We start from the raw sequence: 23893 nt of genomic DNA, 5'->3' as shown, positions 1-23893 counted from the left end.
AGAAAGGAACGTGCGCAGCCTCTGCATCTTTTCTCCTCGCAGATAATTTATGTCTGAGAGCCGAGCAGATGGCGGGTAATTTAGCAATTACCGTGTGCAGGAACGGGACTCGAGCCTCCACACGGAAGCCAAAGATCCCCTGCCGCAGTCTCATCTTCTCTTCTGCCTGTTTTCTCTATTTTGTCTCCCATTCCTCACCCCCGCCACACCTTGCTGAATCCCAACGATCAAGGGGCGAGGATCTCCTTCTATGGGCCCCTTTTCCTCCCGATCCCTCCCTGTATCGGAAGGAGGATTTCTGCCTCAGAAAAAAAGTAGAGCTGTCTGCTCACTGGAAGTTCTTCCTCTCTTCTCACCTTAATCTTTCTTGCTGCTGTAAGTGATCACACTGGGAAATTATGAGGCTCTCTCCCAACCTTCTCTCCTCCCCTCATTTCTTCAGGTTTTCCATGATATTTCTCCCAAATATATAGATTCCAGATCCCAGGCTTCTAGGCTTTAAGATCAACCCAGGAGCTGAGGAGTCTGGGTATTTGCCTGGGCAGCAAGGGGGAAGGCAGTGGTTAAAGCTGAGAATGGTCAGAGAGCCCTTTGGCTCTCTGTGCACACAGTGAGTATGTAATAAGTGTGAAATGGCTGATTGAGAAGCTGAGCTTAATGAGATGAGGGAGGGTAGAGGGGACGGGAATGAGGCTGGAAGGTCTGAAATGCCTCCTCCCCATTCCACTCCCTTCTTCTCTGGGCCACTTGGATAAAGGATTCTCTAAGACAGGTCCTGAGCCTGGAGACCTCCCTAAGCTGAGCAAGCTGTCCTCCCCTCCAACCACCTTGACCCAGCCCCGCCCAGGGCACCAGGACACCCACCACCAAGAGCCCAGGCAACTATACCCCACACTCACCCTCTCTTCAGCCAGGGCTCCCAAATCTCTGAACCCTAACCCTACAAACCAGCCTGAATGCCCCCATTCTGGCAGAAGCTTAGGTGACCTCTGGACTCCGAAGAGCTGGGCTCTCGGGCTTTGAGATACCCCCACCACAACCTCCCCCAGATCCTCCTCATTCCTCGACACCAGAGGAGCACTAATTAATTAGCGTGTGCAACCAGCCATGGGCACGATCTCGTTACTCACCACAGGGACCCGCTGTTAACACACCAGACCCCCGGGACGCGGGCACACACTAATTACACAGCCAGCAGCTCGGCTAATCACAGCTCCTGGTGACACTGTGGCTCACAGAGGAATCCCCAGCTTCCCTCTCCCCACCCCACACCCCAACCCCCTAGAACAGGAGGCTGGAAAGGAGGCGGTAAAGACTGGTTAGGAAAAAGTTGAAACTTGCTGAGAAACAGGAGGCCAGCCATGGAGGAGCTGAGGGGAGAGTGGGGATGAAAAGTTAGAAAGAAAAAAGAATTTTCCTACCAATCATTTTGGGCTATAAACAGCCACTCTGTCATTAGTAGCTGCAGCAAGAGAGAGTGCTGGTTAGACTACAAGAAGGACTTCCTGAGGCACTGCTAGGGTAGGATTGGGTCTGGGAAAGAGCAGTTTTTCTCCCTATAAGCAGGAGGCAGGAGAAGATGGCCACTGAGGTGGAGGAGGAAGGGAGAGGAGAACCGTTCCAGGAACTCAGGTATCTGGTTGCATCCTGTCCCCAGCTGCAGTTCAAGGGTAGAGAGAGGAGGCAGCCTCGCTGCAGACACAGATAGACGGCTTCCCCCCACACACGTCCCATTGACTTTGCCATTCCGCTGTCACTCCACAGCTTCTCCAAGATTTAACATATTGACTCTTCGAGCTGCAGAAAATTGAATTTTCTTCATTACGACTGTCTCCCGACAAAAGCAGCTCATAAATTCTCCCATCTTTTTCAGGCTTCCCACCCCCTCCCCACCCAACGTCTCTCCAGAGGATTCACCTATGTGAACATACAATTCACATGAGTGTAAAGGCAAGGCATGAGCAGCACTCTCCAGGGGCACACCCACCAAGAGCATCCCTCCCTGCCCATGCACAGACACAGTCCACACCCGGACAGGCCACTGCTCTCAGGAACGAGTTGCCTTCCATAACCAGGGTCGGTGTATATGGTACTCATGTGCCCCAGAGAGCAGGTAGAGTTGGTCCATCCCAGAGGACTAAGACGCCCTGTGCCTCAGCCATGCTTGTACTTCTCCCGTATCCTAACAGCAGTCTCCACGGATGTCATTCCCACATGGGACAGATTCATATGTCCTGACACGCAATATTCACTCCAGGTTCATCTCTGTGCTACCTGGCCATAGCTAAAGCCCCTTTCCTGCAGTTTCAGAGCCCTGCGCACCATCCCACCAGGGGATGTGCCCACAGGCAGGAAACATGCACAAGTTCTCATGATGTGCACAGACACAGAGGGAGAAAGGGAAACATCTCCTAGGACCTAGCAGGGAGTCTTCCTTCACGCTGTAGCAACTGGTACTACCTCCCCCAACACTGCCCCAGACCCAGACACACACTAAGGTGGCCCTGCATGGACTACAGCCTAGCCCCTCGGCAGTCCTCCCCACGGTACAGATGCCCCCTTCCGCCTCCCCACCCCAGAGTGTGCTCTCTCCATCTGACTCTCCTCCACTTCGGTCCCAGGAACAGAACTGGGGGAGGGCAGGGCCGAGTCGAAGTTCTTTTGGATACCTGTGCCAGTCTGGCAGCTGAGGCTATAATGGATGGGCAAGAGGCCAGGCTGATGGCCTGCACCATGTGGGTCGTGCCCAGGGCCAGATTGGGGCGGGATGTAGTGGGCTGGGTGCCCAGGCACTCCACCCTCCAAAATGCCACACAATCTGTGAGTGAAAAGAATCAGAAAGAGGGACCCAGATAGATACAGACAAGGGCACCCCCTGAGACCAGACTGAGCCAATCTCTGCAGGGATCCTGGCGTCTCAACAGCTGCTCCGTCCCCCACAGCTCTGACCCAGGCACAAAGGGAAGTTCCCCCAGATGGCAGGAGGGAGGCCAACCACTTTCTTTTCGAGTATGACCAGCCCAACCTTACACCACAGGAACTAGGGGTTTTGGGGGTGCAACCAGAAAAGAGGAGAAGAATGATTCCTCATTAGGAGAGGAACTGAGGCTTGGGGGGGGTCTTTATGCATTTTTATGTGTACTAATTAATGTGCAAATGTTATGCACAGTGCAGATGAACATCTATTGTCTTTGTAATCCCAGCCTGCTCTTAATGGTATTTACACACACACACACACACACATATTCTTTATTTTATCTATGATTGGCTCCTCTGTTTCTCCTAGTGCCTGAATTTCTGAACCACCCTCCATCTTCTTTAAGAGCAAGTCTGGAATTACAGAAAGGTGGCCAGGAAGGCCTAGCTCCACAGGAATAACATCCTCTTAAGGGGAAAAGGCCACTTCTATGATCAGTCAGCAGGTGGCCTAACGCCCTACCAACACCTAAAGTTCTTTTCAGAGGCACCTTTCCCCCAAGGACAATTCAATCAAATCTAGAATGTTGACTCAACCCCAGGTTAACAGAAAGAGAAATTGGCAGATGTCTAAATTCAATCTCCGGCACCCTTGCAGGGAAGTGAGGCCGTATAACTGGTTATCACCAACGGAATATAAGCTGAAGTGATGTGTTACTTCCAAGCTGAGGAAGTTGAGTGGTTGTGGCTTCTCCATGTGCTTAATTTTCCCCATCTGCTGGCAGGATGACACCTGGGCACCCCAAGGCCACATACTTAAGACGACAGACCCACAGCATGAACAGATCTGGATTCCTGAGTTACCTGACCACAAATACCCACACTGGACTATGTGATACATAAGTCTTTATCACGTTAAGACACTGAGATCTGGAGGTCATCTGCTGCAGCTGTTATAGCTACTCTAATAAACAAATCAAGGTAATGAGGCCAACAGGGCAAGAAACCAGGCATAAGGCACTATAGAATTTGGACTGCAATGGATGTAGAGGACAGAGGGAAGCATCTGGGAGTCAGAAATTCTTGAATATCATACTAGCTCTGTGACTTTCGTCAAGTTATCTAGTATTTCTGAGCCTTGGTTTCTTCATTGATAAAAATTGCACAGTAATAATACAAGCCATTTCAGAGTATCGGCTGTGAGGATCAAATCAGCCCAGGAACATAAAAAGCTTTTGAAACCAGAAAGCTACGCTGTCATTGGCTATTATTCCAGCAGTCGACACATAATGCTTATTTACAAATCTGTTGAATAAATAACTATAAATGAATGAGATTAAGTAGATGGATGAGTTCTCAGAGCCACATCTTCTCCCTACTAATAAAGGAAAGACTAAGGTGATTTGAACACTTTGAGATTAGAGTGGGTCTGTGAGTCCGTGGAGTGAAGGGGGAGCTGCAGGACCTGGGTATTAGTGAGAACCCTAAACCACCCTTCCACCTAGCCTGAAGAAATGGAGCCAAAGAACCAAAAGAAAAAAGAAAATGGGTCAGGGGTCCTAAAGAGAAGTCCAAAACAATCAAACCTTGCCCTAAAATAACGTTAATGTTTTTCCTACTGTTACAGACTGATTGTTCGTGTTCATTCAAAAGTCATACGTTGAAACCCTAAACAGCAATGTGATGGTGTTTGGGAGGTAATTAGGGTTAGATGAGGTCATGAGGGTGGGGCCCTCATGGTGGGATTAGTGGTCTTATAAGAAGAGATCAGCCAGCTTGCCTTTCCTCACTCTCTTCCACGTGAGGACATAGTGAGAACTTGGCTGTCTACAAGCTGGGAAGAGAGCCCTCGTCAGGAACCAAAGCAGTCAGCACCTTGACCTTGGACTTTCCAGCTTCCAGAAACATCAGAAATAAATTCTTGTCATTTGTGCCACCCATTTCTATGATATTCTATTATGGCAGCCAGAGCAGACTAAGATACCTACTTCCCACAGAGTCCACAGTTTGGAAACACTAGTAACAGGCTACAGTGTCTGATACACCAGCTGCTTCTGTATGTTTGTAAAGCACCCAGCAGAGCGCCTGGCACATGGCAGGCACTCAGTAAATATTAGCCATTATGATTTTCTCAGAAAGAATCTTGTCATATGGGAAAAGTATGGGTTTCAGAATAAGATTGTTCTGAGAGATCTTAGGCAAGTTCCTTTTAGAGTTGCAGTTTCTTCATCTGTAAAATTTGGTAGCATCTTGCAGGGTTATTGTGATGATTTGATGGGTGAAAGGGACCTCTCACATACTAGGCATTCAACTAGCAGTAGCTCCTCCAAGCACTCCAACAGCCCAGGACCCGCTTCCATTCCACATTTATTAAGTATCAGGCACTGGGCTAGATGATGCAATACCAGAGTTAGGACTTTTACAAAAGAGAAAAGAGACTCTAAACTTCAGGAAGATAGGATTCATTGAGTGGCAGCTCCTCCGCCCACCTCCAGAAAGCCTTCCAAAGATCACGTCAATTTTCCCCCAGCCCCATCAGGAGTTAGCTTGTATCCTGAAAACATCAAAAGTCCCAAGATCTCACCACCTCACTCAGAAGCATTCTTTAATCCCTACAACTGTCACTTCCACTCATCTTTATAGTACTAGTCCCCTCATTAAAAAATCCTCAGTGACTAACTTCCTACTCCTAATGGGAATCAAGTCCAAACCTTTTAACTTGACAGAAAACACCAGCTACTATAAAACAGAAAGCCCAAAATGTTAGTGGTTTAACAGAATAAAAATTGATTTTCTTTTTGGTCAAGTGAAGTCCAAAACACATGTTCCTAATTAGTAGGCAGTTCTCTGCCAAGTAGTGATTTAGGAAACTAGGTGAATTCCAACCTGTGGCCCACCATCTTTAATATTTAGCATTCAAAGTCACTGTGATTAAGGTCACATGCATTAAGCCAAAAAGGAAAGAATGCGAAGGATCTCCCTTGGGAGGTTTCAAGGGCCAGGCCTGGAAGTGCAACACATCACATGGAGGGAAACTGACAAGTGTGGTCCAGCTCTGTGTCCAAGAGAAAGAAGGAAAGAGATTCTGATAAATACATAGCAGACTCTGACTCATCTAGTATTCAAGATTCTCCATATCCTGGCTTAAACTCACCTTTAAAATTTGATGTTTCAAAATTGATAACTTTTACCTTTCAAACTTAATACCATTATCCGAGTATGGCTATTAGTCAGCTTTGCTGCTATAACAACCAATCCCAAAATCTCAGTGACTTAACAGCAACAACGATTTATTTCTGACTTACACATATGTAGGCCATGGGCAGGTCTTCTCACTCGGGGACCCAGGCAGAAGAAGCAGCCCTCGTGTGGAAAATGCCCATTCTAGTGGCAGAAAAGAACAGGAAAGGGTGAATTCACATGCTTAAACATGGCATGAGTCACATCTGTTCACATCCCATTGGCCAAAACATGAAAAATGATGGTGTCCAAAGTCAATGAAATGAAACATACACTCCTTCCACAGGAGGTACTGCAAGTCACTTGGCCATGGGCAGGTAAGGTTAAATAAATTCAAACAAGTCAGTCTAATACAACAGCCATCTTCCATCCAGAGTACATGATACACATTACTAATTAATCCTAGCACTCTCCTCAGAATCCTTCTCAACACAACATTTCAGGCAGTCATTACTAATAATCTGAGTTTAAGAAAAAAAAATTGAAATTGATGTGCTGTTCTTATATGACCCTCTAGGATCCAGTAAACATTATACATTTCCATCACTGCATCTTTGCTTCAGCCTAACTTAAGCTTGTCTTTCCCAGATCCTGTCCTGCTAAGCTATCCAAAGCCATCCTTTAAATATCTCTATTTTATATTCATTCCTTCAACAAACTTTATTGGATACCTAGCATAGCACCTCACACACCTATTTGTTGAATTAATCTGTTTCACACCACCTTGTACCTTGTACATAAATGCTCAGTGAACATTTGTCCCCTGATCAACAGCACTTTTGTTCCTAAGGACAAAGGTAGTTAGAAGCCCACACCAGGAGTTTCTGGGGTGGTAGTATAGTGTACTGACTAGTTAAGCCTAAATCCTGGTTCCACAACTTACTAGTTGAATGATCCCAGGTAAGTGACATAATTGTCTGTGCCTCAATCTTCATCATATGTAAAATGGGGATAAGAATAGGGCATACTACATAAGACTGTTGTATTAAATGGAAAAATCCTTAGCATAGTTTAAACACATTGTAGACACTCAATAAATGGACGTTGTCATTTTTTTTAGCTCCAGTTGAGACTGACTTTTCTTCTAAGCTTTTATTCTGGGTAGAAGACAAAAACCATGAACAACTGAGACTTAAGGTCCTGAATAGGCCTCACTCTTGAAACACCCCAGGACCTTGAGCCGGCTCTGCAACAAACAGCTTGTTCCCTAACTCATAAATCCTGACTAATGACACAGACATGTCACCTTAATGTTTGTGAAGCCCAATGACTTATTGTTAAGTGCTTGGAGATCTTCAGATGAAAGGCACCCCAGGGCAGGCACCAGACACCCTATTCAGTCATAAAAGCAAGATAGTACCCCAAAATTTGGAAAAGGCAGAGGCTCCCTAACTTAATGCAGCAGAGAATGAAAACGCGCACCCAAGGAGTGCAAATCAATCCTTAGACTGTAACCCCTTAAGACAGAGACAGAGAGAGAGATCATTTTGAATGCCTCAGACTACTCCTAGGGTCTGGAGAGGGAGAGGGAGAAGGATGCCTAAGTCTTTACCAGCGACTTCCGGTGTAGGAGGAGTGTGAATCTTTAACCTCTCCTAAATAAAAACAGGAGCAACAACGTGTACTGTTATCCCAATGAATTTAAGCCAGTTAAAAGGTTTGGGCTAACTAGCCCCCTAAGTGTCTTCTTTCTGAATTGTGACCTGCCCTGAATTACGCCAGGTTCCCTTTTCAACTTGATTGTTCTCGCTTCATCTCCCTCCTCTCCCCACCTTCACCACCTCAGACAATAGATTCTCCTCCTGGACCAAGAGGACACTCTGGGTAGCTCAGTCCAGGAGTGTAGTATTGGCAGGCCCCTGGCATTGAAACCCTCGAGTTGGAAAAAAGTCGTCAGCGGTGCACAACACAGTTTTCACAAGGGCTGTCCCTGGGGTTGGAGCAAAGAAGAAACTGCTACCACAGTTACTAGCTTCCTATCCCCTAAACGGTAAGTAGCTGTGACGTAGGGACGAGAACGCTTGGTAGTCGTGCAACCCTGGTGTTCTACCACCTTCATAGCTTTGATACTTTAGACCGATTCTGTAGCCGTTCTGGGCTTTAATTTCTTCATCTATAAAGAGTAGGTAATAAAACTGCCTATCTCACAGGTTGCTGTTAAAAGTAAACGAGAGCATGTACCTGAACTCGTTGGGCCCAGAGTATAAAACAGGGGGCGTTAGAGCCGTAACTTCTCCCCGCCCCCCAACCACGCACGTTACCAACCAGCCGTCGCCACTAATTTAGCCTGCCCCCTCCTGAGGAATCATGGGCCGTGAAGTCCTTTGGTTGCCACACCCTCGCTTGCTGCCATGGAACTGAGAACTACGTCTCCCAGGATGCCGCGGTGAGGCGGACGCCAAGACCTCCTTCTACTCCGCCCCCCCTTGCGCCCAGCCTCCTGGGATATGTAGTCCCAGTTCTGTGCTTGCTCGCCGGCAAAAGGGCACGGAGGAACCACAAACCCCAGAAGGCCTCGCGCCCACCCGTCTCCCTCCTCTCTCTGAGTCGGAGTGCTGTTTTTGTTGTTGGTGAAAGGTGAGGGAACAGCTGATCCGTCTGTGGGGTAAGAAACTTGGCCTAATTTGGGGGCGAACTTATGGGGGGATCACCCCACTTTCCAGTCTGCGAAAAGATAATCTAAGGGAACATAGAAGGGGGATGTAGGAGCTTTTGGGTGTTAACGCTTTACGTTCTGGAGAAGCCACCCCCACTGTTTTGGGAGTCTTGGTCTCAAGGGAGCCCTGATCAAGGGGGTACCCCCTCACTGTTCTCGCCTACCTATCAGTTCTTCTCTATAAAGCTTGATACGCTTAAAGGAGTGGGGGGGGGTGCTGAAGTCTAATCAGTCTCGGCCCGGCAGGACTTGGCCCCACAAACGTTTCCTTTCCACCCCCACCTCCGCACCCCCACCAATCCAAAGCCCTTTACTACGCGGAATCCCTGGGGGAAAAAAACCTTCCAAGGTGTAGAATGTCAAAGAACACGCGCCCTACAGCGTGGGGGGATGGCTGAATCTGGCACATATATATATCTTAGGTGCCCAGAGCTCTCTTTCAGGCCTGGGGGATATTTCCAGCTGTTACGAATTTTGTTTGTGGGGAGTATGTGGGGTTCTCCAGGCTTAGATCCTTCAGGACAATTCATCCCCTCTCAGAAAGCCACAAGAATTGTATTTGGAAAAAAAACATGGACTAGTTTTAAGCAGGGATTTTTCAAAGAGATGAAAATTCAGGGAAATCTCTTGTCTTCAATTCAGTCTCTATTTTGGAGGTAGAAGTAGCTCCTTTTTGTAGAGCTGGCCCACCTTTCCATCTCTACTTAGTTTTTTGTCTTCTTTTAAAGTCCCTTCCCCCCTGACTTCAACCTGGTGTGGGTTTTTGATGTTTCGGGGTGTGCACGTGACTAATGGCCATGTCTGATTGGACATCCATCAGCTGTGGCTGACACAGGATGAGGATAGTGGGCTGAAGAGGAGAGATAATGGGGCATCTCACAACCCTGGGCTGAGGGGTTCTCTTGATTGTTGTTGTTACCATTCCTCACCCCACCCCCATATTTTCCAATGAACTCTCCCCACCTAACTTGGAACACCCCTTCCTTTAAATCCCATCCTGTAGCATGCCTCCAACTACCAATCCAAGCAGATGGAAGGGTTCACGCACTTAGAATTGAGGCTAAGGGGAGGAGACAGAAAATGGGGAGGGAAACACCAGAGCTGGGTTAACAGTAGGTTTCTAGCCCTGCTCTTGGCAAGACCTGAAGAGAAGAATGTGAGGTTCTTTTTGGACTCTCTTTCCTTCTCTCAACATTATGTGTACATTTCCCCTTACCAGGGCCCCTTACTTCCCTACCTGGGGGTGGGGCTTTCCTGGCTCCAGGCCCCCACATTCCATCTCCCTACAGCAGCATGTTCCTGCTGAGTGTTTCACTCCACCCTTGAAGCAGCCGCCTCCAGAATTCTTGACTTCCTGGAGTAAAGACTGAGGGACAGAACCTACTTTCCTTATGTCCTCCCTCTTCCTGTCTCTGGAATGAGAGTGCAAGCTTCCTTTTATTCATGGCAGTAGACAGCTGAGATATGGGGAGAGTCCCCCAACCATATTCCAGCTCTGAAGACTCACAACATTAGTTGCCATTTTCAAGCATCATAAATCATTCCCAGATACAGCTGGAGTGGGCAAGGAAACCCACTTAGAATGAGGGGGCCCCACACCTCAGTTGGATTTTGAATTTAGGAGTCAGATGATGTGGGGGATGGGATGAGGAGATGGAGGCTGAAAAATTTAGAATGCCCAAGGCTATTAAGAAATGGAAAAGGAGGGACTGAGGAGGGCAGATCCTGAGATACTGGGGCTTGGTCATTGGGGCTGTGAAAAGGGAGCAGAAATTAGAGAAATCTTAACTTTAGGAAGAGCCTATGATGCAAAGAGGGCAGTGTGAGGCAGGATGGGTACTGACTCAGAAGGCCAGACCTATGCCCTAGAGACTAAGATTAATACCTTTTAAGGGTCCTGTAACCCTCAGGAGCTAGAAACCAGATATGCCTGAGTTTCTAGGTATTGTGGCAGGGGCTATGGGTAGGTAGGGACAGAGTTGAGGGGCAAAGATGTGGAGGGGGAGACTTTAAGATATTAAATCTTTGTTTCATAGGAGGGCAGATATCTCAAGGGCAGAATGGAAGAATCATCACTAAGCCGGGCACCATCCCGAGGTGGAGTCAACTTTCTGAATGTAGCCCGGACCTACGTTCCCAACACCAAGGTGGAATGTCACTACACACTTCCCCCAGGCACCGTGCCCAGTGCCAGTGACTGGATTGGCATCTTCAAGGTATCCCTGAAACCCATTTTGGCTCAAGCTTATAGGCCATGGGTTGGTTGGAAAAAGGGAAATGATTTGGTTCCTGGATTCTCAACCTCACAGTGATAGAGAAGAAGGGAGAAAGATGTCGCAAATGACAAGAGGCCATCTGTGTCAGCAAAGCCCATCTCCTCCCCATCTTAGCCTTGCTCTCTTCTGACACATTAGCATCCCACTTTCCCTGTCTCTCGTCATCCTTGCCACTCCAACACTGTCCTACCCACCCCCAGCTCAATCCCCCAGCCCTTTCCACCATCCAGAGCTGGTAGTTCCATCACCGTACCCCTCTCCCACCATGGGTTTTCACAGGTGGAAGCTGCCTGTGTTCGGGATTACCACACGTTCGTGTGGTCCTCGGTGCCTGAAAGTATAACTGATGGTTCCCCCATCCACGCCAGTGTCCAGTTCCAAGGTACAAGGGAAGGTGGAAAACCAGGAGGGAAAGGTCAAGAGGATAGAGGTTTGGAAGAGGATAGTGGGCTCAATAGATATAGAATCATGGGGTTTTCACAGAATCAGGGATTCAGATGTGGAAGAAACTGTAGAGGTTCACTAATCCCACCTCCTACCAAAAGAAGGTAGACTTCCTCCTTTGAAACTAAGGGGTAGGGAAGAGGGAAAGGTGGCATCGTATATTAAGAAGAAAGTGGAAAAAAAAAAAGAAGAAGAAGAAGAAGGTGGTCATTAGATTCTGAAAGACCTGGGTTCAAATCTCAGCTCTAATACTTAAAAGTTGTTTGACCTTGGGTGAATTACTTAACCTCTCTGTGTCTGTTATCTTAACAGTAAAAGAGGATGCCTGGCTTCTAGGGACAATGTGAGAATTTAAAATGATACAGGTAAAGCTGTTAGCACAGTGCCTGCTACATAATGGGCACTCAGTAAATGGTAACTATCATTATTTTTTAATTTTTATTATTAAGTAGGGTAGGTTTGGAAAGAGAGGAAAGAGAGGGCTAGGCAGAAAGGAGGGAGAAGAATATCCCAGGGATCAGATACAGCCTGTGGGAGGTGGAGAGGAGAGGAAACAGTCTATGGAACAGGGAGCAAGGGGAGCCAAAGACAGTGGATCATAAAACACACCAAGGGGAAGGGGGACCTGCCAAGCATTCGAGGGCCTGGGATTACACTGGGGTCCTGGGTCTGTTCTTCTTCCTACAGCCAGCTACCTGCCCAAACCCGGAGCCCAGCTCTACCAGTTCCGATACGTGAACCGCCAGGGCCGGGTGTGCGGGCAGAGCCCCCCTTTCCAGTTCCGAGAGCCACGGCCCATGGATGAACTGGTGACCCTGGAGGAGACGGATGGTGGCTCTGACATCCTGCTGGTTGTGCCCAAGGCAACTGTGCTGCAGGTGAGAACAGAGCAGCAGAGCTGCTCCCAGGGAAGGGTGGAGGAGGCGCCTTCCCACTTCACCCTCCCCTCGCTGTAGCCTCAACCGAAGACCTCCCTGGGAGGTACACAAAGCCTTGCCTTCAAGAAAGTCTCAGTCTAACATAGACAGACACAAACATGTAGGGCAGGAGAGCAAGCCAGCCACAGGCCAGCGTCACTCCAGATTTCATAAGAACTTTTTGAGCCTTTTTTCTCCCAGGGCTGCATCCCGCCCTGGGCCCTAGAGGAAGATGCACAGGGTAGAAGGAAGCCACTCAGGGAAAGAATGTTCTGAGGAAGGAAAGAATGAGGCCTACTTCCAGGACAAGTAAGAAGTGAGAGCAGTAGGTAGGGCCCTAGCCCTGTGCCACCCAGTACCGGAGCCACCACCCACACGTGGGTAGTGGAAGTGTGCGCTTGAAATGTGACTAGTCCAAATTGAGATGTACTATATGGATAAAATGTACATCAGATTTTGAAGACTTAGTAGGGAAAAATGTAAAAGATCTCAATCATTGTATTGATTGCGTGTTGAAATGATAACACTTTGGATAGACTGGGTCCTGTAAAATATTGTTAAAATGAATTCCACCTGTTTTTTATAACTTACGTGTCTACTAGAAAATTTTGAATCATATTTGTAGCTTGTATTATTTTTCTACCGAACCAAATAGAGAAAAATTAGGGAGTGGAGGTGACATTAGCAAGGAAGACTTCCTGAAGGAAGGTGAGGAGCAGGGACAAGTCGGGATGGAGCGCATGCCCCCGACAAGAGGACAGGCTGGAGAAGGCTCAGAAGGTGGGAGTGAGTAATTTGTGATTTACACAAACTCCTGACCCTTGGAACCCTCTAAATATAATGGAATCAACACAAGAATAGGAAGAAGATGTTTATGTCTTACATAAGTTAGAGATGGGTGAGCTCCTACCCACGTTCTGGTTTTACATTCATTGCTCTCACTCAAACCTTACAACAGCCCAGGCTAAGGGATCACATTACAGATGAAGAGAGAAACTCACAGAAGTTAAGTAACTTGTTCAGAGTCACCTAGCTAGTAAAAATGGTATTGGAGATTTAAACCCCACATCTGTCTGACTCCAAAACAGACAGGGTAACATTTGTCTGTATGGATTGAGACAGACTTATGCCAGATGGGTTCCTGCAGTTGCTGGACGAAGTCGAGGCCAGGCTTTGAATGGGAGAAGACAAGAGGGGTGGGCAGTTAAGAGTACTGGGAGCTTGTATGTCTCCTGGATGGTGGGCCACCCCTGACTCGCCTCTGGATAGCCTGGAGCAATGGCACTTCCCCGCCCTGAAACGCATCCGCACCTTAGAAAGGGCACTTCACAGGCAGACTCCCTTTCTCATCCTGTCCCCTTTAGAACCAGCTGGATGAGAGCCAGCAAGAGAGAAATGACCTGATGCAGCTAAAGCTGCAGCTGGAGGGGCAGGTGACAGAGCTGAGGAGCCGAGTACAGGAGCTCGAGATGGCTCTGGCCACCGCCAGGCAGGAGCACGCGGAGCTGACGGAGCAGTACAAGGTTGAGGGGGTTGGGCCGGGTGGGGAGAGGGGCCTGGCTGCTTCCCCAGGGTCCAAAATATGAACCCAGTGAAGACAGTAAAGGGGAGATGTTAGTGGGCTGTTAAGATGGTTCTGGCATCAAAGATTAGGTTTGGGGGTCACAAGTAGGATTAAACTGGATATGACAAGAGACATCCCAAATTTGTAACGAAACTCAGTTCTTTGAACACGAGAGCTGAGTTACGGTGGAGGTGGCCGTGTTCCCTTACATTTTCATTTTCAAGGAAGGTGAGCAGGTAGGAGGGTGGATAGTCAAACTTAGGAATTCTCCTGCTAAACCTTTACTCCACTCTTTGAGAGCTGTGTCTCAACATCTCTCTGCTTCTTGTGGAACCTTAATCCCAGGGGCTGTCCCGGTCCCATGGGGAGCTCACAGAGGAGAGAGACATCCTGAACCGCCAACAGGGAGACCATGTGGCCCGCATCCTGGAGCTGGAAGATGACATCCAGACCATCAGTGAGAAAGTGCTGACAAAGGAGGTGGAGCTGGACAGGTGAGGGGACATCCTGTACCCCCACTACTTCCTTTCACTTCCGGTGACCCTCGGACCCCAGCCGCCCGTTTCAGGTGGGCAAGACCTGCTCTCCACCTCACGTGGTCTCTCTTTCCCTTCTCAGTGTCACTCAGGGCATTCCAATTACTGCAGGTATCTTTTTCTGCCAAGCTCTCTCCCATCTTTCCTAACCTATTCTGAATTCCTCACCTTCGGAAAGAATCACGGTTACCATTTGTTTTGCAGCAAAGGCTAAGCAGGAGCTAGGAGTGGAGGATTTGGAAGAAGAAAATGCATGGAATGGTCAAGGCAAGACAAGAGAGGATGGATTTCAGATTTTACCTCAGCAAAGCATGAGATTAGACTCTGTTCTCACTAGTAGGAAATGTTAGAACTGGTGATCCAGAAATGTCATAGGAGCCCTGCTCTGCAGAAAGGTGCAAATCGTAGAATCTTAGCATCGAGAGGAATGTGAAGTACTTAAGAGGGTATGTGAGAGAAAATCACCACCTCAGAAGGCAGCCTCTTTCAATATCAGACAGCTGTGGTTTTTGCGTCTCTTGTATGCTGTCTACCCTCCTGTCACTTTCACTCATTGGTCCTAGTTTAGACCTCTGGAGCCACATGGAATAAATTTCTTTCTTCTGCCAGATGCCTCTTATTTCTACCAAATAGCACAAATATTGACCACCTCCCATGCCTGTCCTTCAGATTTTCACCAGGAGAAACACTTCTTTCATGACATAATTCAGCTTCTTTTATTCAGTACTGGTAGATTTGATATTTAAAACAAACAAAATTCTTTAAAGGAAAGAGGCATGCTATCCAAGACCCAGAGTAAAAGGTGAGTTGATCTCTGAGGCTTCTTCAGTCCAGGATATGTTAATCTTGCCCTTGAGAGATACTAAATGTCTAGGTTCTAAATCATGGAAAAGAAAAGTAGGGATCACACTGAGCATCTGGAAAAGATTAGGGACTGTCTAGACCAGGGGTCAGCAAGCTATGGGCCACGTGCCACATCCAGCCTGCCACATGGTTTTGTACAGCCACGACGTAAGAATGGTTGGACAATTTTTAATGGTTGAAAAACAAAAGAATAATATTTTGTGACATGTAAAAATCATATGAAATTCGAATTCCAGTGTTCATAAATAAAGTTTTATTGGAACAGCCATGCTCATCCATTTACATCTTGCCTGTGGCTGCTTCCACACTCCAGTGGCAATGTTGAGAGGTTGCCACAGAGTCCATGTGGCCTGCAGAATCTAAAATATTTACTATCAGGCCTTTTATAGAAAACATCTGCCAACTTCTGATCTAGATCAAAGTTTATCATCAGTAATGACTGCCCCTTGTCTGGAAAAGACTGGATTCCGGTCTCTTGACTGAGTGCAAACAACTGGAAAGCCATTAGCAGAATATCCATTAAAGAGTGATGCATAAGGAGAAACAAACAACTGTTTATTTCTAGATTGTGCTCTAAAACCAGTAATCTTGGGTACTTGGGGCTTAAAACTGGATCATCTTGGTTTGGGGATTTTAGCATCCCAGAAAGAAGTGAAGGTCTGGGCCCAGAGGAGCCCCAACAGAACGGTGTGAGACCGAAGTCCGAGTCCTTCATTCCTCCTCTGGTGACCAGTCAGTCATCTAACATTCCGTCCACCACTCACAGGGTTAGAGACACGGTGAAGGCCCTGACTCGGGAACAGGAGAAGCTCCTGGGGCAGCTGAAGGAAGTGCAGGCAGACAAGGAGCAAAGCGAGGTAAGGGCTCAGAGCTGGTGTGCTTTCTGTGTTATTGAGTCCCTTCTGAGTACCAGGATCCATAGAGGATAAAAATGTAAAGAAGACATTGTGTGCGCTTTCCTAGGGAATGGAAGCCTTACACCCAAATTGGGATTGGTCACAGTGCAATATAAGAAGTGTCAGCAGAGAAGTATGGTAAAGTGTTATGATCCTCCACAGAGGTGGATGAGGCACATCTGGTAGGGACATTAGAAAGGGCTTTTTTAAAAAAGCATAAACTGGTCTAGTATTTTCAAACTTTTGTATCAACAGAACCCAATTACATCTTATGTGGAACCTCCCTGAATAAATAAGAGCAATATATTATTACTATAAACTTACCTTTATAAATTCAAATGTCTAGAGGGGAGAGTATAGCTCCGTGGTAGAGCCCACGCTTAGCACACACAACGTCCTGGGTTCAATCCCCAGTACCTCCTCTAAAAATAAATAAATAAGCCTAATTACCTACTCCCCCAAGAAAAAAAAAATTTTAAATAAATAAATAGAATAAAATACATTTTTTAATTTTTTAAATGTGTAACATTTACTTATAAAGTAATTGAAGCGATTAGGGAGTTTTGATGGATACCAAACTTTGAAATTGAAAATCATGGATGACTGTTCTGTCGGCCTCAGCAGCCAGTGTGTTTCTGTATTGTGTTGTGATTGTACAGTAGTGACAGCACCTTGAGTCTCACACACAAGCAGGTGCAAGTGATAACAGTTTTCAAGCTGTCCACCTTGCAATCTCAATTTGCTCTTCACTTCAATAGAAAATACAATGGAAACTTTATTCTGAGGTTTGCACAGAAATGAATTAACCTGGAAGCACATGTGAGTGGATCGGTAACCTCCAGTGTGTTAACTTGTGAGTGTGTGCATTGTTTTTTTAACATAATTTTTCATAAAATAGAAGAAGTTGAAACCAAATATTGGTAGAACCTCTAAATGGCTTCATCAGAACCCTAGGCTTCTGGAGGAGGGTTTGAAAACCATTTGCTCAGCAGTGAAGAACCGGTAGAACTTGAGTGGACAGAGATGAGAGGGAGGCCATTCTGGGAACAGAGAAAAACATGAGCAAAGGCTTAGAGTCCAGAACACTCAGGGCAGTTGAAAGTGTGGGTGAAGAGTTTGAGGTAAGGCCCAGATCAGATTATAGAGGAGCTTGAGTTTAGTCTTTATTCTAAGCAGTGAGAGGCATTGATGATTTTCAAGTGGGGCACATATACTTAAAGATACCTACTTCAAGAAGATTAATCTGATTGCCTTGTGGAAAACTAACTCGTTGTAAGATTATTCAGTAGTTCAAAAAAAAAATGACCAGAACTTCAGCTGACGTGGTCGTGGTGATATTAGAAAAGAGAAGATGGCTGTGAACAAGGTGGAGGATGGAGAAGCATCTATCCTGTGGGCTGCTAGGGAGAGAAGAGTCACACATGGCACCAGGTATCCCGCCTGAGTGACTTGGGAAGTAGGTAGTACCATGGACAGAATCAAGAGTGGCAAGGACTGGGCTGGAGTGGGAGGTAGAATATGCTGAGTGGGAGGGGCCTACAGGACATCCAGATTGAGTTTTGATCTAAAAAGAAGAGTGGGGAAGCAGACATGGGGCATGGGATTCCTAGATTCACCTAAGACCACAGGCTGTGCTGCTAGACACTGGATGTTCAGGACTGAGTTACTTTGCCCTGAGAACCAAGGAGGACTGGCCAGAGGTGAATGTGTGAGTCTGTGTTAAATCTAAGAAGTGGAACCTTGGCCTCTCTCATCACAATGGTCCATTCCGCTGGCCACCCCAAATACGGATCCCCTTTCTTTACTTCAGGCTGAGCTTCAAGTGGCACAGCAGGAGAACCGTCGCTTGAATTTGGAGCTGCAGGAGGCCAAGGGCCGGCAGGAGGAGCAGAGCGCTCAGGCCCAGCGACTGAAGGACAAGGTGGCCCAGATGAAGGACACCCTCAGCCAGGCCCAGCAGCGGGTGGTGAGTGAAGCCCCTTGGCAACAGGAAGTAGGGAACATTCCAAGGGCTGGTTGTAGATGAATCTGGGGGAAAGACATGACTCAAGACTAAACAACCCAAACCTGAGTCCTGATGCAGTGGGGGAGAGGAAGGAGCCTAGTTACCTTCCTGATTCACCAATGACTCACTGGGAGCCCTGATTCCTCTCCTCCTTTCTCCTGAGGCTGAGCTGGAGCCCCTGAAGGAGCAGCTTCGAGGGGCCCAGGAGCTTGCAGCCTCGAGCCAGCAGAAAGCCGCCCTTCTTGGGGAGGAGCTGGCCAGCGCAGCGGGAGCCCGGGACCGCACCATAGCCGAGCTACACCGCAGCCGCCTGGAAGTGGCTGGCGTCAACGGCAGGCTGGCGGAGCTCAGTCTGCACTTGAAGGAGGAAAAAAGCCAGTGGAGCAAGGAGCGGGCAGGGCTGCTGCAGAGTGTGGAGGTAGAGGGATGGGGGGCCCTGCAGACTCCTGGCTCCTACTGCCCCACCTCAGTGTGGTCGGATCCCCTGGGAGGAGAGAAATGGGGGTGAGAACCTTTGAGGACTTAGGAGTGGGGACAGTTCACTGTCCAAGTGTGACCCCTCCCTAAGCAGGGTGTCTAGATCCTAATCTTCATAGCACCTGCCTTGGTTATCGTCTCAGTTCAGATATGTTGACCGTCTTAGGCACCTGGCCCTGCCATGATGTCCATTCCTGGTCAGCAAGGCGCTTTGCGGTCAGGGCCCTTCCTTTGATGGGAGGATACAGGGAATGAGGGAGGCAAAATCGCTCCCAAATATCCAGTTAAATGAAGAAGAGACACAGTGAGGATGGTCCTGTGGCCAGTGGCATCCCTTTTCCTTCACCTTTACCCTCCTGTTTTCCTTTTCGGTGTCTCCCAGGCCGAGAAAGACAAGATCCTAAAGCTGAGTGCAGAGATACTCCGACTGGAAAAGGCAGTGCAAGAGGAGAGGACCCAGAACCAGGTGTTCAAGGCTGAACTGGCCCAGGAAAAGGACTCCAGCCTGGTGAGGCACCCAGCCCCCCGAGAGTCCCAGGCCAGGGCCTCCTGAGGCATCAGCGCCCCTTCCCTCTTTCTTGGCCGTGGGCTCTGATTGCAAGGCACCCACTTCTCTGTTGGGCGGCATCCCACTCGCACACCTCCCAGCCCTCGTTGGTTTGAAACGTGCGGTGTCCCTTTCTGCTCTCGGCACACATTCTGGGCCCAGTAGGGATGGCTTAGGAGAGTTCTAGAGTGCCCCTGCTATGACCAAGGCCTCTGCAGCCCAGCCCAGAGGCAGCCATCCAGGTCCCCACTTGGGAGGCAGAGACTAGGACTCAGGCGAGTCTCTCGTGGCCAATACAAGGGACTCATGGAGAAGAGTGTTGGGACGAGAGAGGCTCAAAGGCACGGAGAGCCATGGTTCTAGGTTGTTGTGTCCAGGGCCCAGGGCCCAGGTTCTGGGAGGTACTTCTGGGCTCTAGATTCCACCTGGCCCTTTCCCCTCAGGTGCAGTTGTCAGAGAGCAAGCGGGAGCTGACGGAGCTGCGGTCAGCCCTGCGCGTGCTCCAGAAGGAAAAGGAGCAGCTCCAGGAGGAGAAGCAGGTGAGAACTGGTAGCTCAGGCCCCCTGGACGCCAGAGTGGAGGACTTGAGGGCTAGAAACTTCGTATCTTCTTGTCATCTCTTGGCTTAGAAACTGGTGTCTGTAAGAGGGCCCAGAGGCTAAAAATGGGACCCTGGCTCCTCTTCCTAGCTGACTTGGCTGGACGGGGAGGATTGCTGTGGGCAGAGGTGGAGGACTCCTGGGGGTGAGGATCTGCTCCACCCTTTGGTGAAGGCGTCTAGTCCTGAGGAGCTCAGAGTTGATCCTGGATACCAGGGAAGGCTGTGCAGTGCTGCATGGTTCGCATCTCCCCAGCCTCTCTCTCTCACCTTTCCTCCCCACCTTCAGGAACTGCTCGAGTACATGAGGAAGCTGGAGGCCCGCCTGGAGAAGGTGGCAGATGAGAAGTGGAGTGAGGACCCTGCCACAGAGGATGAGGAGGCGGCCGCGGGGCTGAGTCTGTACACCCCCAGTCTTGTGGCTTCTTCCCGGTTCTACCTCCCTGGGCTGGGAAAGCTCCACATGGCCCCTCTGGGAGCTGCCTCCGCCTTCAGGGTTTTGCTTTTTTCCTTCCCAGACCCCAGACCCTGATTAATTTAACTGCATCCCTCATCCAGAGAAGCCAGAGCTGATCCACCTGTCTAACAACACGTCCTTCTTTCTTCTCTGCCCGCTCCCTCACCCGCAGGCTGTCCGGCGGCTCTGACAGACTCAGAGGACGAGTCTCCAGAAGACATGAGGCTCCCGCCCTATGGGCTGTGTGAGCGTGGAGACCCGGGCTCCTCCCCTGCGGGGACACGAGAGGCTTCCCCTTTGGTTGTCATCAGCCAGCCAGCTCCTATCGCCCCCCACCTGTCAGGGCCAGCTGAGGACAGTAGCTCTGACTCGGTGAGCAGAGAGGGGAGAGGGGCAGGGACGGGGATAGGACCAAATCCAGGTGGCGCAGCCTCCAGAGCAGGGAATCTTAGCCATACAGGGCTCCCTTTTCTCTTTGGGGAGAGGAGGCAGCCCAGGCTCTCTTCCAGGCCACCCAATGGACACCACCCCAAAACCCAGTTGACCCAATAGCCTTACTGCTGCCCGTCCCTCCTGCCCACACTCATTCCCCTCCTGTCCATCGGCCCCCATCAAAGCACTTCTCCTGCCTCACTCTTACTCAGCTCTCTGTTCAGTGTCGCAGCCTCCATTGTTCTTCCCTTACCTGTCCCAGCATGCTGCTCCCCTTTCCTGGCACACTACCCCAAAACCCAGCCCTGTCCCTTTGGTACCCAGGAGGCTGAAGATGAGAAGTCAGTCCTGATGGCAGCTGTGCAGAGTGGGGGTGAGGAGGCCAACCTGCTACTTCCGGAACTGGGCAGTGCCTTCTATGATGTGGCCAGGTGAGTGCCAAGGGGGAAGAATAGGAGGGAGGTGGGAGGATGCCAGTGGAAAGGGCATCCAGGTGAACAGCCCTCATGCCCTACCCCAGCCTACCTCTTCTTGGCCCCAGCCAAGAAAAGGAGTTATAGAAAATTACCCACCACTCCAAATAACAAGTGCCTTCCGGTAATCCTCCCCCCATCCTGTCAATGCACATATGCACTCAGAGCCCCTGCCTTTAACTGGCTTCTGTGTTGTTCTAGCACCATCCACCGTGGAACCCAAATTGCCCTGCATCCCCTCTCTCCTGCCCCTAACCCTTCCCTGACCACCAGGTAAGTATCTAGGCTCCATTGTGGGAGGAGGGAGGGGGGTGACCAAGGCCCCTAGGGACGGGAGCAGAGAGAAGACTGGGTCCAGCATCCACCTGATCACTCCTTAGATGCTGTCCCTCTTCCCTGACTTCCCTGGGGGACCCTTTGGGTGGAAGATTCAGATATCAGATTGCCCCCCTGCCTTCCCTTTTCTTCCACAGGTCAAGAGAGGAAGGCGGGGAGAAAGAGATTTTATCATCCAGATTTTATCACCCCAGCATTGCCTGGATGTGAGATGGGCTCAGGACAGGGAGGGGTGATGCTGTCATCCTTCCAGGCTGGAGCAAGAAGATGAAGGACGATGTCAGACTCATTTTCAGCCTCATTAGGCAGCAGACGGAGATGTAGGGAGGAGAGCAGGAGGTTGGGGGATGGGCTGTGTACTAGAGCGACCAGCAGGGACTAAAGAAAAGAAAGCACGGGGAGCTGGGAAACTAAGGCTTCCAGTATTGTGGGGAGAAGGACGCTGCGAGAGAGGAGAGGAGAGGGAACTGCACGGATGCATTAGCAACAGGGTCATCTGGGGGAGCCCAGGTGTGTGGGTCCTTCTCCCTGAGGTCTGCAAGCCAAGTAGCCAGTGGAGCCCACTGACTCTCTCCTTTTCCCTGTCTCTCTTTAGTGGTTTTGCAGTAGATCCCTTGTCAGAGGCCAGCACTGGGGGCTCTGCCAGCCCCCCATGGAAGGAGTGCCCTGTATGTAAGGAACGCTTCCCAGCAGAGAGTGAGAAGGATGCCCTGGAGGACCACATGGATGGACACTTTTTTTTCAGCACCCAGGACCCCTTCACCTTTGAGTGATCCCACACCCCCCACCCCATACATGCACAAATACACACACATACACACACACACACATCATACACTGACATACACTTAGGTTTCAGGCCTCTTTTCCAGCACACTCAGCTCAGTGATATTCTGTTGCTTGAGAACTGTTCTCATGTGGTTTCATCCCAAGCTCTCCCAACTTCATCCTCGCCTGCCTGGCTCTTCTGTCCAGGCAGGGGGTCCTTCTTGGAAGCAGTGGCTGAATTTACCCCCTGAAAGCGGTTTTGGAGGAATCAGGATGGAGGAGGCCTTCTCCAGGGGGAATCGAATCACCCCCTCCTGGCCCTGGTTGCTTGTGTCGCTCACATCAGCCACTGCACACGCCCCACCACCACCACCACCACACACATACTCACACACTCACACACACTCTCTGATGCCCTGAAGCTAATTCCTGGGGCACCCTGCCCTCTCGTTTGCGGTCTGTGTTTGTTTACCTGAGTTTTCTCTGGGGCCTGCATTGACACCGTGACCTCTTCAGGTCTCTTCCGGTTCTGAGCTTCCCTAGCTTCTCTTTCGGTTCCCCCACTGCCTTCCACACCCCAGCCCAGCCTTTTCCAGACCGTTAGATCTTAAGTTTGGGGGTTCCTTTTGTATTTTTGAGGTTTTCTGTATTTTATCTCCTGTCCCTCCCTCCCGCCACCCCCTAGGGTCCTCACATGGAAAGAAATAATGCATTTGTGCCTTCTGTGAGGGATGGGGGAACAAGTGGTCCCAGGCATCCCCACTTCCCGGCCCTCCTCTCTCTCCAGGTTCCCCCTCAGCAATAAGAGCTTTCCCCCGATATCCCTCCCCCTGCCTGTAGTTTGGATAAAGATATTTATATGATATGTATAACTATTCTAATAAAATGTGTTCTTATCATGAGGTGTGACTAGAGCAAAGAAGGTCAAGACCTCTGGCTCTTAGACCTTGGTGGAGGGAAGTTGTGGGGAGGCAAGTGGTGGGGGAGGGACCCCCTCTGCCTTGGGGAGGAGACTGGGCTGTATTTTCTCACCCTGCCTCCTGGCCTGCTGGCCACCAGCGAGAAGAGGGGAGTGCAGACCCTTTGTCTCATGTGGGGGGGGTCTGGCTTGGGGAATACTGCAGTGGGGCAGGGAGCAAACTGAGGGGGAGGGAAGGGTTTAGTCCCAGGGGTGGGGCAGCATGGGACCCAGGGTCCTGGGCCAGGTGCAGACCTTGGAAGTGAGGAAGAGGTTTCCACTGCTGCGACCATCACTGTCCAAAGCAGCCATCACCATACCTTGAACCAAAGGACAGCTATTACTCCTGTCAAGAGTACACACCTTTAAGCATCCACCTTATAAAAAATGCTCCAAACCTGGCACCTCTAAAGATGATTTGAATTCCTCCCATCCCTGCCTCCCTCTCTCCCTGTGTTGCCATCCTCACATACGCCTATGCACGCGCTGACTTTACAGTCACAAAAACACATTCATCCACTCTAACCAGCTTC

General features: G+C 49.3%; 1 protein-coding gene and 1 long non-coding RNA gene across 6 annotated transcripts in view; one reads left to right on the top strand and one right to left on the bottom strand.

Annotated features, from left to right (window-relative positions):
* LOC105094554 (uncharacterized) overlaps positions 1–8495 on the bottom strand; it is a 150707-nt gene extending 142212 nt beyond the window's left edge. For both annotated transcript variants that reach the window (XR_004140085.2, XR_004140087.2), the window contains exons 1-2: positions 8338–8495; positions 6222–6300 (exon numbers count right to left, since the gene is read on the bottom strand). This is a non-coding gene — a long non-coding RNA (uncharacterized LOC105094554). The remainder of the gene's footprint in view (positions 1–6221; positions 6301–8337) is intronic.
* A 155-nt stretch (positions 8496–8650) lies between these two features.
* On the top strand, positions 8651–23304 carry CALCOCO1 (calcium binding and coiled-coil domain 1). Of its 4 annotated transcripts, none has more exons than XM_010986604.3 (16): positions 8651–8761; positions 10849–11028; positions 11368–11470; positions 12220–12410; positions 13814–13972; positions 14359–14507; positions 16180–16270; positions 18120–18275; positions 18478–18732; positions 19174–19299; positions 19782–19877; positions 20226–20334; positions 20566–20765; positions 21150–21256; positions 21500–21571; positions 22230–23304. In XM_010986604.3, the coding sequence occupies exons 2-16, from the start codon at positions 10873–10875 to the stop codon at positions 22405–22407; spliced, it is 2148 nt and encodes a 715-aa protein (XP_010984906.1). In that variant the 5' UTR covers positions 8651–8761; positions 10849–10872; the 3' UTR covers positions 22408–23304. The 4 variants fall into 4 exon arrangements, with proteins under 4 accessions (XP_010984906.1, XP_010984908.1, XP_010984907.1 ...); XM_010986606.3 differs by having other exon boundaries at positions 21772–22426; XM_010986605.3 differs by lacking the exon at positions 21500–21571.
* The last annotated feature ends 589 nt before the right edge of the window (positions 23305–23893 follow it).

Source organism: Camelus dromedarius, chromosome 11, assembly GCF_036321535.1.
Source record: "Camelus dromedarius isolate mCamDro1 chromosome 11, mCamDro1.pat, whole genome shotgun sequence".
Lineage (NCBI taxonomy): Eukaryota > Metazoa > Chordata > Mammalia > Artiodactyla > Camelidae > Camelus > Camelus dromedarius.
The sequence above is the reverse complement of the archived record's forward strand: the minus strand, read 5'-3'. Positions and strand labels throughout refer to the sequence as shown.